General features: G+C 38.0%; 1 protein-coding gene across 1 annotated transcript; it reads right to left on the bottom strand.

Moving 5' to 3' along the window:
• Positions 1-2,437: 2,437 nt before the first annotated feature.
• LOC309492972 (adhesion G-protein coupled receptor G5) lies at positions 2,438-16,346 on the bottom strand (the record flags this gene model as incomplete). Its single annotated transcript, XM_082162001.1, has 12 exons — positions 2,438-4,556; positions 5,188-5,465; positions 5,965-6,079; positions 8,748-9,016; positions 12,981-13,099; positions 13,194-13,294; positions 14,593-14,632; positions 14,717-14,836; positions 14,940-15,056; positions 15,210-15,345; positions 15,437-15,575; positions 16,292-16,346. The coding sequence occupies 12 exons, from the start codon at positions 16,344-16,346 to the stop codon at positions 4,441-4,443; spliced, it is 1,605 nt and encodes a 534-aa protein (XP_082018127.1). The 3' UTR covers positions 2,438-4,440.
• Between the last annotated feature and the right edge of the window lie 464 nt (positions 16,347-16,810).

Raw genomic sequence — 16,810 nt, 5'->3', positions numbered from 1 at the left:
CGCACTTCTGAATTATAAGTGAGAACTGTTCCTTTACCTGGGCTTAATAGTGGAGTTTTGAACCATGATAACCCGGGGGTTAATGGTGCGTTCGAGTCATCTCGTAAAGATCGTGTTTATGAGTTGAACGCACATGAACGCCACCACAATGTCGTAAATACGAGAGGGAAGCTCGGGATTTTCTTTAAGCTCTTTAAGCCCCGATCTTTACGAGTTGGGGGTGTTTCAGTGAGAAACATGGCGGACTACCACAATACTTAAAGGTACATTGTGTAATTTTTTAAGTATTTTAGGTTCCACTTTATTTTGATATTCCACTTTAGACATTCTACTAACTATAAGTAACTTTGCAACTACATGTCAACTAACTCTCATTAGAGTATTAGTAGACTAGACTGTCAGTAGACTGTTAGGTTATTGTTAGGTGTTAGGGTTCGGGTTAGTAGAATAAGTTGACTTGTAGTTGCCATGTTACTTGTAGCCAGTAGAATATATGTTGGGGGACCAACAAAATAAAGTGTTAGCAAATATTAAGCAGACAGTCTACTACTGTATACTCTAATGACAGTTAGTTGACATGTAGCTACAAAGTTACTTATAGTAAGTAGAGTGTCTTTATTAGCTAAAATCAATGTCTTTATTCATAAATATGTCCTCATTGGTGTAAAATTACCTCTGCCAATGATCTGACTTATCCTCGTAAGCGAATATTTTCTTATCTTTATTTACATTGGACGGGTAATCTGAAGCGCCTCAGCCAATAACAGACAGGTCTGAAGCGCCTCAGCCAATAACAGACAGGTCTGAAGCGCCTCAGCCAATAACAGACAGGTCTGAAGTGCCTCAGCCAATAACTGACAGATCTGAAGCGCCTTAGCCAATAACTGGCAGATCTGAAGCGCCTCAGCCAATAACTGACCGATCTGAAGCGCCTCAGCCAATAACTGGCAGATCTGAAGCGCCTCAGGCAATAACTGGCAGATCTGAAGTGCCTCAGCCAATAAGTGACAGATCTGAAGCGCCTCAGCCAATAACTGGCAAGTCTGAAGTGCCTCAGCCAATAACTGGTAGATCTGAAGCGCCTCAGCCAATAACAGACCGGTCTGAAGCGCCTCAGCCAATAACTGGCAGATCTGAAGTACCTCAGCCAATAACAGACAGGCTGAAGCACCTCAGCCAATAACTGACAGGTCTGAAGCGCCTCAGCCAATAACAGACAGATCTGAAGCGCCTCAGCCAATAACTGGCAGATCTGAAGCGCCTCAGCCAATAACAGACAGGTCTGAAGCGCCTCAGCCAATAACTGACAGATCTGAAGCGCCTCAGCCAATAACTGGCAGGTCTGAAGCGCCTCAGCCAATAACAGACAGGCTGAAGCACCTCAGCCAATAACAGACAGATATGAAGCGCCTCAGCCAATAACTGGCAGATCTGAAGTGCCTCAGCCAATAACAGACAGGTCTGAAGCGCCTCAGCCAATAACAGACAGATCTGAAGCGCCTCAGCCAATAACTGACAGGTCTGAAGCGCCTCAGCCAATAACTGACAGATCTGAAGCGCCTCAGCCAATAACTGGCAGATCTGAAGTGCCTCAGCCAATAACTGACAGATCTGAAGCGCCTCAGCCAATAACTGGCAGATCTGAAGTGCCTCAGCCAATAACTGGCAGATCTGAAGCACCTCAGCCAATAACAGACAGATATGAAGCGCCTCAGCCAATAACTGGCAGATCTGAAGTGCCTCAGCCAATAACAGACAGGTCTGAAGCGCCTCAGCCAATAACAGACAGATCTGAAGCGCCTCAGCCAATAACTGACAGGTCTGAAGCGCCTCAGCCAATAACTGACAGATCTGAAGCGCCTCAGCCAATAACTGGCAGATCTGAAGTGCCTCAGCCAATAACTGGCAGATCTGAAGCGCCTCAGCCAATAACTGACAGGAATCAGTTAATTCCAATAATTCCAGGAATCTTTTTAAATTTTATTTCAAACTGAGTAAAAAATTGTTTTACCTATAGGTATGTATTTTTGCATCAATGCGCTCTGTAATTATTTGTGATCGTTTGGCGGTCAACTTTAGTAAATGTCTTTAAGGCATAGGCCTATTCTCAAATTAAGTTTGCTGCTTGTACTTGTGGGGTGACATAGCTGATGATATATGGATGATGTGGCTGATATGGCTGATGATATGGATGATATGGCTGCTTGTGTACTCTGCAACTAAAGTGCACTAAAAAGGGTTGCACCGTCTACTTGCCACTGGGCCAAGTGATATGATGATCTGCAACATAATGACAGAAAAATAATATAATTTGCATTGTAACAGCTTTAATAAGGAAATACACCATCTTTCTCATGACTGTTTCCATGTTGGTGTTTTGGCATTTAAATATATGATAGGGCTGTTCATTTTCCTGATAAGCCTTTAAATTGGTATACTGGCTAACATCACGCACAGTAGCTATAATGCTTTAATTTGTTTTCAACATCAATCTACTCTCCATTCCCCATAATATGGTGTGGAGTGTATTAAAACAAAAAATTATTAAAAGCATTTTAGCATAGGGCTGCAACTTAACAAAATGTGGAATCTGAACACAATGTTGTAGTTTTGTAATTTTATGCATTCAGCAGAGTCATAGCTGTTAAAATGTACTGTCAATATTTTTGCATTGCTAATACACTCAGCAATCCCACACATGGACTTTTTAGACTTGTAGTTTTATTGCTAAATGTGAATTAAAAAACAGAGCATTTACATTTAAAAAAAAAAATAATCACAAGTCATTGTTTTTAAATGAAACGGTCAATGAAATATGCAGTTGCAATAAATGTACAGTATAAGAAAAAATTAATTACCTTAATTTACTATGATCAGTACAAAGGAAACACTCGCCACCCACATCCATAAAATGAATAGCGAAACTTCTCTAAAGTACAAGAATCATTTCTTCAAGAATTTTGAAAAGTAATTTCTTGTTTGCCGTTTTAAAAAGCATAGTTCCCAACCCCTGATTTCTTTCTTCTTATATATATAAATTCAGGTTGATTGAGACACTTTTTGCTATTGAGATGACTGGGAAAAGTGTCCTATTTTAACCTGAATTCACCCCTATATACAGTATATATATATATATATATATATATATATATATATATATATATATATATATATAAATAATCACCTCATATACTCTCATTCTATACAATTGTACAAACGCTAACATTGACAATACAATTTCACACAATATCAATATGATAAAATACTCTATATAATTATAAAACTATAACTATAAAAGGTCAAATAAAGAGAGAAAAACACAATTCAAGGGTTCATGAAATGAGAAATCATATTTGTCTTGATCTTTTGACATATAAGAGGTATTTGTACCATTGAAACATCCTGCAAGTTTCAGAGCTTGACACGTCACCCGCTCCTTTTGATATTGCGGGATCTGTGACGTCACATGGGAAAATATATTTGCATATGACTTTCTCCAGAGCAAGACATCGACGAATAGTTCTACATCATTGCACCATAGGCCCCGCCCACAGCCTTCAGAACTTACAGTCTCTCACTTCAGCCAATACGGATCAATGATTTTGATGACATCACTCTGCACTTCAGCTTCTGGTCAGATTTTATGTCCAATCAAATGCTTTCTAGAATCTAAAGCTTCCCGTCCCCTACATTATAAATAGACAATGAAGTTGTGGCTTTAAAGCGATATGGAGGAGATCAGGAAGAGAAACGGTCAGAGATTAGGAGTAAACTGTGGCTTTACCGATCTCAACGGCTCTCGCCGAGCTGTGATGTTAACAAAACGTTATTGTCTATTTAAAAAAAGGGGAGTGAAAAGAAGTTTGAAATGGCTGAGCAAATGTAATCGAATATTCTCTTTATTTCTTGAATCAGAATTTTAATTATAATCAATAAAAGGCACTCTGGTGTATTCATGAATAACCTATACCTACAACTACTGTTGTCTTCTTTGCCTAGATGGACCAAGTGAGTGAATGAATGAGAAGGCTCAGAGCCACACCCACTTATTACGCAATTATACATATTATTTGAAGTGTATTGGGGCCTTCACAGCACATTATGGGGATTCTCTAACAATTGAGTGTATTCCTGTGGTGCATTATGGGATTAAATGAGTGTACTCAATAATGTCCACTATGGTTTCAAACACCAAAGGGTTATCTCCCATTGAAATAGTTCACTGTACAAGGGTGTAGAGGAGATTTCAGACACAGACAGAGTGTGGGATATTTGTGCCTCTAGTGGCACCAAATAAAAAATTAATAATAATAAAAAAATAAAATAAAGAAAACTATCCCAAATTTTTTTATGCCATGTAGCCTTAAAAAAACTCATGCTATTTTATTGAGATTAGACATTTTGGTTGTAGGATTGCATTTGGTAAATGTTAGGCATGGGCTATTCCTTCTGTTTCTCAATGGTGAAGGTGTCCACAGTGGATAAAGACTTGGTATGAGCTGCTTTCTGTTTGTTTGGCCTCATTGTCAGACACATCCACAGAAAGATAGAAGCCCCTGCCAAAAAATAAAGATGAAGGCAACTGTATTATTAGAAAACATTTACATTTTACAACAATCAGACATATCTCTTTTTTTACCTCCTCTATGGTTCTATAGCTATATTTCCATCCAAAGTTGCGAATTTAACTTCTGCACAAAATTGGAATATCGCATAAAACATTTGTGAATAAAGCACCGTTTCCATTTCATGTGTTCAAGAGAACAAAATCATCACTTCCTGGGAAACTGGCGCAAAATATCTGTAATAAAAATGGAAGTTGCTGCAATTCGGGAAGACACTGTGCCTCTTTTTTCAGACATCAAATGTAAATGACTTGCACCTCAGAGCGCAACAAACGCAATGCGATTGGTCCACTGGTTAGTCCAGTTATCCAATCACATCCTCTGTTGAGGCAAAGTCACATGAGTTTTTTTGTTGCGCATCAAGAGATTTCTTCAGTAAATGTGTTTCCATCATAGTTTATGCTTCTTTATGGATAAAACATTTTATGCCTCGACTGAGAGCACTTATGTGAATTTATGCACATCTTGGTCTTTCTTTCCAGCTTTTTCTATGCAATATTCCAAAAATCGCATTAACATATTGGTGGATGGAAACATAGCTTATGATTAAGAGTAAACCTACCTTGCATTGTATTTGAAATGCAGAACAGGTAGAGTATAATGTAGTTGGTATATCCAGAGCCAAGAAACCCCAAACCCCATGTTGTTCCCAGCAGACACATGAGGCCCAGTACTGTTCCCACGTCCTTCACTGGTATCATATGCTTCTTTTTCTCCACTTGCTTTAGCTTAAAGATCTGTCTGGACACTTTGAGTAGAACTACTAAGTTGAACAGGAATATGACGGTGAAGTAGGAAAGATTCACGCCATACAGGACGAGAGGCACTTTGATCCAGCAACTGTACAGCATACAATAAACAATGCTAAAGTTAAAAAAAGAGCTAAAAGCAAGCTAAAAAAAACTAGATTAAAGTCGCATCTCTTCAGCCAGGCATTCATATAATCCCACAGTTCAAACTACAATCCGGCCTCTAGCTCATAAATGCCAGAGGAGAACTGGCCCCCGACTGAGCCTGGGTTCTCCCAAGGTTTTTTTTCTCCATTAGGTCACCTGATGGAGTTTTAGGACACCATTAGGTCACTTGATGGAGTTTTTCGGTTCCTTGCCACTGTTGCCTTTGGCTTGCTCAGTTGGGGATATTTTGGGGATATTTAATTTAATTTTATCAATCAATAAATTCCTCTTGAAACAAACTTTGTTGTATTATTTAAATTTAATACTGTGAAGCTGCTTTGATACAATCTGTATTGTGAAAAGCGCTATACAAATAAACTTGACTTGACTTGACTTGACTTGACTTAAAAATGAAAAGATTAAGTTATAAAGCGAGTACTTACACTGCATTTGTTGCATTTGTTGCATTTGAATTTGTTAATGTCAAAGTGCTAGTGCCATAGAGAGGACTAGTGATTTGAATTGTCAGCAAACTTCCAACAACAGCTGCAGGGATTCCTGTCAAGAGGAAAAGATTGCAGGTTTGTATGTTTCTAGTATTATAGTCATAGGGTCGGTTGCATAAACCGCTAAGACTAGTCTTACAAGTTAGACATAGTTTTTTTTTTCTTTAATATTGTTCATAACTTTTTGAAATCAGTTACATAAAAACGTAGATTGGCCTAATTTTATATTGAAAAGTAAGAATGACTGCCCCTCGACTAACTGATAGTGGGTCATACCATACATACAAGATCTTCAGACACTGTCTTAACACAATGGCTATGTTTATACAACTGACTGTCTCTAGTTTTTTGTGCTTACTTTGTTCTACTTAACCTGTTAACAGTCATAAACCTTACTAACCTTAACAAACTGTATGCCATTGGAAAGCTTTTGATAGACATACATTTGTGACGAGTACACATCACAAGACAAGTTCAAACCATTATTATAAGATGATGCACATGTAAAAATCATGCAAAGATCAGTAGAAACCTATTTAGAAACCAGTAGGAATAAATGTTTAATTTTGTTTCTAAAAAAAATGTTAATCTAAAGAAACACTACATAAAGAAAGATGTGAACCAAAGTACGTCTCAAACCATATAGGAAAATAGTTGTTTCCTTATATGGAACGCTAATGGAGCTTGGAGGTCATCTAGTGGAAAAGTTTGGTACTTGCACCCAATCAAAATCTCACTTTTTGTGAGGCATGCTCACTGCAAAGCCAGTGGGTGGAGCTTGACATCCAGCTCGTCCTCTCTAGGTGAAATGGGTGGAGCTTGAAGGTCAAGCCACACCCTAAACCTAAACATAACTAGGTCAAGCTCCACCCATTGCAATCAGAGAGGGGGAGCTGGATGTCATTTAGCTATTGCAGAGATATGCTAAAATTTGGAACACAACTTGAAAAAATATAGTTATATAAAAGTATAAAAAATGTAGTGCAGTACATATTACAATTTCATAAACTTATCTATAACTTTTTTTCCATTTCGCTTTTATACATTTTTCAGGTCAACAATAATGTGGGAGTGTCTTCTTTAAGAACAGACCAAACTTAAGTGCTCCAAAGCTTTCAAGGTCTACGGCAATGTTAGTTCGAAATTTCCTTATCAGGTCTATTAGGTTAAAGTATGGATAACTTCAAATAAAAAATTGAGCATATTTACATTTGTAGCACAAATTCCTGGTTTTAAAATTCATGAATAATCTGTGTACGTTATTCCTATATTAAGCTCAATCTTTCATCAAATAAATATTTTAATGTTTATTAGAATGTCTGCTTAGACTGCTGCCCCCGCGACCCGGCCCCGGATAAGCGGAAGAAGATGGATGGATGGATTTTTATTATAATGTAATTCAATTCTGTCTCTTAAATTACATTTCTACACTCTAAAAATGCTGGGTTGTTTCAACCCATGTTTGAAATATGGACAAATCCAATTATTGATTTAAATTTTTACATTGTAATTTTAAACCCAAGAGTATGATTTGTCTGTATTTGACCCAGAGGTTGAAACAACCCAGCATTGTTTAGAGTGTATTCATCTGTTGTCACAAATCCCTTTTTCTATCCTTTTCTTCCAATCACCTCCGCTTGTCACAGTTTGGGTTTTGTTTCTTGTCATTGACATGTTTCTGTGTCTTGTCATGTGATTCCCTGTTTGTCATGTGATCCTACCATGTTTCTTGTCATTGGTTAATCGTCTGATCATTGTTCACAGGTGTTCCTTGTCTTGTAATTAGTCTATGTATTTATTTAGGCCCTCATGTTTGCCCTGTGTCCTTGTCAAGTATTGTTTGTTCTATATCCCAGATCCGGATTCTTGTTTTCTAGTCTTGGTTTTGTGTTCCTGTTTTAGTTTAGAGTTTTCCATGCCTGGTCATGCTTTTGTTTTGTGTTTGTTTTATGTCTGATAATTAAATTTGTGTTTGGGTCCTCATCTCAACTTGCCTCCAGTGAATTCGTTACACCGCTATTCTCATAAGCCGCATTTCCATGGAAATTACCCAGAACGATTTGTCCCAGGAACTTATTTCCCAGGAACATTTTCCCCAGACCTGTTGCTGTCTGTGTTTCCACCGCGGTCTAAAGTACCGTGAAGATTAGGCAAATTAGTCCGGTGGTGATGTAGGACTGCGCGTTACTTTACAGTTTCTGCTAGATTTCATCCTCTGAATTTAAACTTAATAAAGCCTGAACCTCGTTGTCGGTCCATCAGTCGTATCTTTTAAACTCCATTGTTGATTCGAATAGCAAACAACTGTTACTTCACCCACCGCAACAGATGGTGGTAAGAAAATGGTGGCTGAAATAAAATGCTGCGTGGAGTCAACCACTTAAAATGTGGCATGAACTCAATCAATCAGCATGTTCAGTGCCCAAGTCCCACCCCTGAAAGTTCCTAATCTTTGAAAAAGTACTACCTTGCAAGCAGGGAGAGGGAAATATTTACCGGTAACTTCATTTATACCCTAATCCCTGCGGTGGAAATACGGCTATAGGTAACATCCCGGTGGACGAAATCAAGTCCTACACCTTTTCCCATCAAATACGCTATTTCACTCTGAAATACTGTATCCTATATTACGAAAGTAAAATGGGTTGTGAACACTTACTGACGTTAAAGTTGTCTTATGAGACTTTGGCTGCTGTGTTTTTGTATGTTGTTATACTCACCCCATCCGATCAGAGACAACTTGGTCATGTAGTGCTTGATGTAAATGTTGAACACTCTGATGAGAAGAAGGTACAGGTGCAAGGCTTCAACAGCCATCCATGTGAAACAAGACAGCAGGCTGTAGTGTATCATCACAGCGATAAACACGCAGAATCCTTCCATTCCCAGTGTGGCAGCCCATTCGCTGAGCATGAAGCTGATGTTGAGGAGAAACAGAGCGCCACTCAGAGACACGTGGATGCTGCTGGACACTTCTGCCCTTGCGTTCCTGAGAAACATGTGCACTACAGGTCAAAACAGTGGTATAATTATGTTACATTGTTTTTGAATGAAGTCTCTTATGCTCATCAAGGCTGAAAAGTTTGAGGTAAGTAAAAAAAAAAAAAACTTTTGTTCAGCAAGGATGCATTTAATTAATCAAAAGTGACAGTAAGGACATCCATAATAAAATCCATAATTCATTATCCAATTATATTTTAAATAAATGTTGTTTTTGACTATAGTTATCAAATAATCTTAAAATAAAATGTTTTTACGGTTTCCACAAAAATACTAAGCAGCAAAAACGTCAAGGTTACGTATGTAACCTGGTTCTCTAAGAAGTGGAACGAGACGCTGCCTCCTGGTGTTGATGCTATAGGAATGCTCTCCGTGAACTGGTGACTGAAACTCGTGTGAACACACACCAATCAACACCATGATGCAGTGCCTTGTTCCCCTTCTCAGGAAACCCGATTCCCTTTCGAAGTGGAACTTTGATGCTGGATCATGGTGTTGACACTGTGGGAACACAAAACCAACTGCACCATACTAAACAAATGCCTGGTCACTGTGCTATGATATTAACTAGCGAGTTCAGTTGTTGCCAAAGGCTGCCATTCAACTCACCTAGTGACCAAAAGCTAAGGCGCAAGGATTCACAGCTCAATACCCTCCATATACTTTCCTGCATAACTGATCCGGGGGAAGAGCTAGCTAGGGAGACTGCAGCTACTCTGTGACTGCCAACAATTCCCAATTGGAAGAAGTCAGACTAAAGTACTGCTACCCTGACCATTCAATTACTCGGCCATCAGTTCTAAGGGGAACCTTACTGAAGGGAGCATAGAGTTAGGTATCCCATCCTTAAGGACTGGGAAAGGCCTCAAGAGAGAGCTGTGCTCTCTCAACTGCCTGCTCTGTCTAAGGAAGAAATAGCGAAAGTGCTTTCAGGAAGCCTGAAAGCGCTTTTTCGAGAAGCGATCATCAAAAGGGTGTGTAGACACTAGCCTGTCAACACCCTACCTCCAAGTTAGAGGGGCCAAAGAGAAAGAAGGACGGCAGTGGTGATACAAACACTTCTTCCTCCAAAGTTCACTTATGCTCTGTTATCCCATTACTCCTAACGAACCGTTAGGAGACATGTTAACATAGTCCCCCCACTATGTCCACACTATCACCTCCAGGTCCAGACCGGAGGGGAGACAAATTAAGGAGTGAGACGCGAATAGCGGTAATGCCCATTTTCCTTGCTGTACAGCTCATTCATATGTGATTATATGGGGAAGCACATTGATGCGAGGGAACTCAATGCCATGCCAGCTGACGCAATGGGGATGCCAATACCAACTACCAGTGCCTGTTGGAGACAAAACACAGTCTAGAATCTTAGGCACTGAAACAAAAAATTTAGCCAGCGAGTGGAAACAACCTGCACAACGTTGCAATGGGAAGGAGTGTAACCTCACTTAATACCCAGATACCTAGGAAGGTGATAGAAGAGAGTATAACTATCATAGACAATCATCTCAAACATCTGTCAGCTCTACTTCCAAATATATTATCAGGGGGCTAACCCTTATCTTTATTCTTTTCTAGTAACAACACTCTGCACCCCAACTCCCTCTTCGGTGGGTGAGGGTGGAGAATTGATCTTCCTCTAAAAACAGCAATACTGCCCGCCCAAAGGCCACAACTGGGGGAATGGGAGGAGATTATAAAATTTCCTGTTCCCCACACCCTCCTCCTTTGAGGAGGGAGGAGAGTTATTCTTCTCATAAACAAACATATTGTTGTTGTTAATCTCCTCAAAAGCAGCTCGCTGCAACCCTGAACCCTCCTCAGAGGGGAAGGGAGGAAAACTGTGTTTACTAGCCAATTTCCTTATCTTTCTTTTTTTCACATACTGCAATCTTCACACAGCACACAGACAAGCACACATGAGTTTATCTCCAGCTAGGGCAGGCTACAGGGTCAGAAGATGGGGATGAAGGACCCTGACTGCAGCAAGAAATGTACTTCTCAAACTCCACTGACTTAACCTTTTCCTTCCTGAACTCTCAACGGCGGTACCAAAAAGTCTGGAAAGTATCCGGGGCATCAAGGAGAAATGCTTTTCCCTCCTCCTTGAGATGGAGGGTAAGATCTGCAGTAGGGCGGAGCTCCAGGAATGCATCTGGAGACATTCCCAAGCCTTGGCCGTGGTCCATCAACAGGTCAGCCTGGAAGGCCAGCCCGATCTCATCCCAAGTCGTCATATACTGACGCTTTTGACATTTCGTCTACATCGAACGCACATGGCACCCTTTAGCATCAATATGAGACGCAGATAGATATGGGCCAGAAGGCGCCTCCTAGCGGTCTAACCCTAACCCTACCCCAGACCTAAACCTACCCATAACCGAACAAAGCTCTGTGCATCTCATATTGACGCTAAAGGGTGCCATGTGCGTTCGATGTAGACGAAATGTCAAAAGCGTCAGTATATGACGACTTGGGATGAGAATGCGTTGGGTAGGCTTGAAACAACGCCATGGTGTCCAAAGCACCACCGGCCTGGCCCGTTGCCACGTATGCCTTGCCAAGGAGCCTAGATGTAGTCTGAGAGGGCTTCGATGGCAAGACCGGAGCCTTCCAGGAGGATGGAGTGGAGAGATAGCCAGAAGAGATAACTCGCAAGCACATCTTTAGTCTTGGGGATCTTCACATATCTGTGTTCAGCCCTTTTAAATTCTAAGGGCCCTATCTTGCACCCAGCGCAATTGACTTTGTACACTGATGCATGCATCATTCCTATTTTGCACCCGACACACAGCAGCCTTTTCTCCCCACAGACTTTGTTAAATTAGGGAATGAACTTGCACTCCTGGGGGGCGGTTCAGCGAAAAGAGGAGAATACTTCCCTGGTGCTCTTTTGCAATTTCAGAAAACAATTCTGCCACAGACCAGGAAAAACCTAGTCTAAAGTCAGTGGCACGTTATTCAGATGCTATTTTAAGGGCACATGCTTGGCCATAATGTAGCGTGTGCACAACGCGCATACACTTTGCTTCTCTACTCTACACACAGACGCAGCAATTGCCATTTTTGCAAACCATACATAATTACAAGGAAAAATATTCCACACGAGAGAAATCATTGTGGTGTCCATGAAGATGTGAAAAAATAGGCATAAATCTAGCTTATACATTTACCCAAATTATTATACGCCTGCGCCTGTTTAAACGAAGCTAATTCGAAAAATTGAGATTGTATGACCCATGTGGAATCATCTAGATCTAATCAACCTAAAGCATATTCCTCCTTATCCGCCGACTAATCTGTTTTAAGTGTGGCTGTGGCACGGGTCAAAACATCAACTAACTTCTCATATTTGGGGTTGAGGTAGGATACGGACTCACAATATCCATCTCAACTCTTATCATGTCTAGCTCCTCAGAACAAGACTGGGCTAAAAACACGCTCTCTGCCAGATCGTAAAAAAACTGCCAAGCTGGCTTCCGGGCCAGTTCCACTTCGAAAGGGAACTATTTCAACATTGATAGTAATAATAAAAAAAATTTTTTTTTATAATTGAGCACCAAATCAGAATATTACAATGATTTCTGAACGATCGTGTGACACTGAAGACTGGTGTAATGATGCAAAAAATGTAGCTTTGCATTACAGGAATAAATTACAACTATAAATATATTTAAAAGGAAAAGAGTTATTTTAAATTATAATAACATTTCACAATATTACTGTTTTTACTGTATTTTTCATTAAATAAATGCAGCCTTGGTGAGCATAAGATACACCCCCCCCACCCCCCCACCCCCAAAAAAGAAGTAATTATGCCAAACTTTTTATTAGTATTGTTTGCATTTTAAGTTGCATATTCAAACGTTTGGCACCCACTGTAAATGCATCTTTGGCTTTGATGAGTTTATATGCATACATCAGTGTAAAGTATAATGTGAATGAAACAGCACCTGTTGAACATGAACGTCAAGACAGTGAAAGCAGAAAAGATCGCAGACAGACTGCAGCCTATGTAGCTGATGTACGACAAGATTTTCCACTGCCGTTCATCAATATTATTCACGGCAACCTATTCAGAGTGAAGGAGGGACAACATTTAAATGAAAACAATGAAATTCAAATAATATTAGCACAGCATGATTTCTTATTGGCTCAGCACTCACTAGAAGCACAGCAAAAGGGGTCATGTGATTACAGGAGCACTCCACAACATCATCGCTGAGCTGAGTGGTGTTACAGCCATCCGTTCTCCAGGTGCTGTTTCCTACATATTCCATGTGAAGTAAATACATTTTAGTATTTATAAAAAAACAAAAAAACAAACAAACAAAAAAAACAAATACAATAGTATATAATATAATACAAAGCTTAAATGTCAGTTTAGTGCAAATTTTAAAGGGATAGTTCACCCCAAAACTAAAATGTCACAAATTTGCTCACGCTCATGTGTTCCAGTTGTTCATTATCGTTCTAATTAGGGAAGTCTAAGAAGGGAATAGGGAAGTCCACACCACAGCTATAATGATAACAAGTTGATACTTTTTACCAACTGATTAACTATTAAAACACTGGCAGCCAATAAGAATGCACCAGACCTTTGTGGAAAAAAGTGTGCTTGTACTGTAGCTCAAATCATGAAAGCATATTATAAAAAAACTATTTTCATTCATATTTTAATGCAACAAAAAGCCACATAAGTGTACACTGTCATGACTATGTTTCTTAACACACTTATGAACACTTGTAAAAAGTTCACTTTGCAATGATGTCAAAATAAGTACATTTTAAATTATAATGTTTTAATAATCTTTTGTCATGCTTTAAAGAAATACACTTATTTTAAAGTGTTGACTAACTAAATCACAAGTGAAGTGATTGGATATAATTTTAACTGCAGTGTGTTCTTTGATATTACACTTACATTTAATATATTTTAAGTGCACTAAATTGCAACTTTTATTTGCTGTATATATTCAGCAGGACATTTAACCATAAAGTAATTATGAAATTACATACTGTATAAAGATGGACTCAAGTCCTACTTAAGTGTCTCAAAAATACTTAATTGTAAACGAAAAGCAATTAAGTTTTAAGCATTACTTTCAGTTTGCACTTAAGTATATTCTTCTCAGATATATGATTTACTCTTTTTAAAAGTATGCCAAAGTGTAGGCTACTCATTTTTCACAAGGAGACGACATAACTGCAGCGCGTGCTAATAGCTATTATTATAGTAATAGTGTGAACCAGCCTTAAAAGGTGCCATATTTGAATGCATTTGGGCATGAATGATATTTAAAAATGAACAGCACACAGCAGAATTTTCAGTGAGTAATAACTTCCAGTCAGTTTGACTGGAATATAGTCATATAGACCACATTTATGATACTTTTAAAGAATTATTGTTGTTTTTGCAGCTTGACACTCTGAACTGTTGAAAAAGAATTGCATGAAGATTCTTCAATAAATAAATAAATGAATTAATAAAACAGCACATGGATTAATAACGACACGAGGGTATGTAGCTTAACGATGACAATTTTCCCTTTAGTTCCCACTCACCTTGTTCATCATAGTATTGACAGGAATATATGTAGCTTGTCTATGTATATCAACACAAAAACAGAATTAACAAATGAATAAAATGTTTTGGCCATTTTAAGAAAATTTGAAAATGTATGCTTACGTTTGTGTGATTTGTGTAATTATTGACGGGGAAATGTATTATAAGTGGATTGGTCAAATTCACAATGTCGCGTCCAGGAACTTCAATCCGTATGACTTCGGACATTATATCATTATCCAGCTGTGAAAACAACCACAGACAGGTTATATGATAAAGAGTGAAGGGGTTAACAACAGGTTTAATAGTCCCATAAAACAGTCAGAAAAACAAAGTTAAACCTTACATTAAACTGATCATTGGAATCATATGCTACTACTCCAACTTTCTGCTGGTCCTTGGAGACATTCTGGAAAGGCTCCATTGGGATCCATATGTGTATTGTTCGAGTTTTATTAGACACCTTAAAATTAAAAGGAGTGAATTAAGTCATTTCTCTGTATCATTAACACTTACAAAGGCTATGAGATAAAAACATGTATAGTGTCAGCGTCATCTTAAAGAAAGTATTTATAAAATAACATAGTCTTTTAGACTTTTGGGAGAAGAGTCTTACTTTTGGAGCGGTGATTGGTACACGACCGTTTGTCTTGATGTTCATCTTAAACACAGTCAAAGCGAGGTTCTTAAAATAGTAGGTCCAGAATTCCTCCGTCATATCTATAATGCTGTGTATTTCTTCATTCTCCTTCCTGCAAAATTATATCATTAGCATGAACACAACCAAGTCAACACAAGATTATTTAGATCTTAAAAAAAAAAAAGATTGGTAAAGGTGTTTACCTATTGCAGGCGTCCAAAGTTGCTTTATTTTGTGAGCAATCATGTTTAATCGTGGGTAAATAATTCATCTTTGATTCTAGACATCTCTGAATCTCTGTAGAGTTCTTCATTTGTTTCTCACACTCGCTGATGATTGTTGCTGGATGTGGCACAAAAGCATTAATCAGACACTTTTCATCTTTTTCCCACACTTAGGTATGTTTAAAGGTCCTATGTTTTTTTGTGTGTGTCGTTGTTGTTGTTGTTGTTATGTTTGGGCCTTTAATTCACTAATTATAAAATTACAAAGATTTAAAAAAAAATATTTATTGTATTTGTACAAGGAAAAATACAAATGAACACTGACTAGTTTGAAATGTACTAAATCAATTTGTTGTATGAACTTACACCTTAGTATATAAAAATGAATGGCATATTAAAATCAATCAATCATTTTATTTCTAAAGCACATTTAAAAACAACAGGAGTTGACCAATAATTTCTGAAGGATCACGTGACACTGAAGACTGGGGCAATGATGCAGAAAATTCATTATTTTAAAATACAAAAATGTATTAAAATTGAAAACAGTTCTTATAAATTGTAATAATATTGCACAATATTACTGTTTTTACTGTATTTTGACCAAATAAATGCAGCCTTGGTGAGAAGAAGAGATTTTTTTTTCAAAAAACATAAAACAATTTTTTTTTTTTTACGAGTAGAGCATTTGTTACAAAATTGTTTTAAGTGGATCTAAATTTATGAAGACTTTATGCAAATACTTTTCTCGGGAGGTGATGTAAAAAAGCAATATTCTAAAGCGCAAGATTAATGATAATGAAATATACTGATTTCAGGAACTTAGGTGGATACCTTGGTTATATAAGGGGGGAATATATCCTCTTTGTCCATCCACTCCATAGATCATGATTAGAAGTAGCAGAAGTGTCATTTCTTCAACTCTGTGGATACAGACATAAATACAAAAAATAAATTAAAAATAAAATATATGGTAAAAATATGTAAAAGGCTCATCTTCTCACTGTTAAAATGGTTTATACATACACTATAATAATAATAATGATAATAATTATTATTATTATAATTATATAATTATATATTCATATAATTATTACTACTACTACTACTAATAATAAACATGTAGGCCAAAAAGGCTCAATATATTCATAATCCAAACCTTTATTTACAAATATTTCTGTGTAATATTTCTGTTTAAATACATTTAGATGTAGTCTTCTCTTACCTTACTGTTTTTCCTGTCACGAATGCTGAAGTTGTGACAGCTCTGTGGAAAGTTTGCAGAAGTGAAGAGCAAAACTCAAATTTTGTGGCTTCAGTCAAACTCAGTGAGCTCTACTGATGACAGATCAC

The sequence above is a fragment of the Leuciscus leuciscus genome, assembly GCF_965113295.1.
Source record: "Leuciscus leuciscus genome assembly, chromosome: 2".
Lineage (NCBI taxonomy): Eukaryota > Metazoa > Chordata > Actinopteri > Cypriniformes > Leuciscidae > Leuciscus > Leuciscus leuciscus.
The sequence above is the reverse complement of the archived record's forward strand: the minus strand, read 5'-3'. Positions and strand labels throughout refer to the sequence as shown.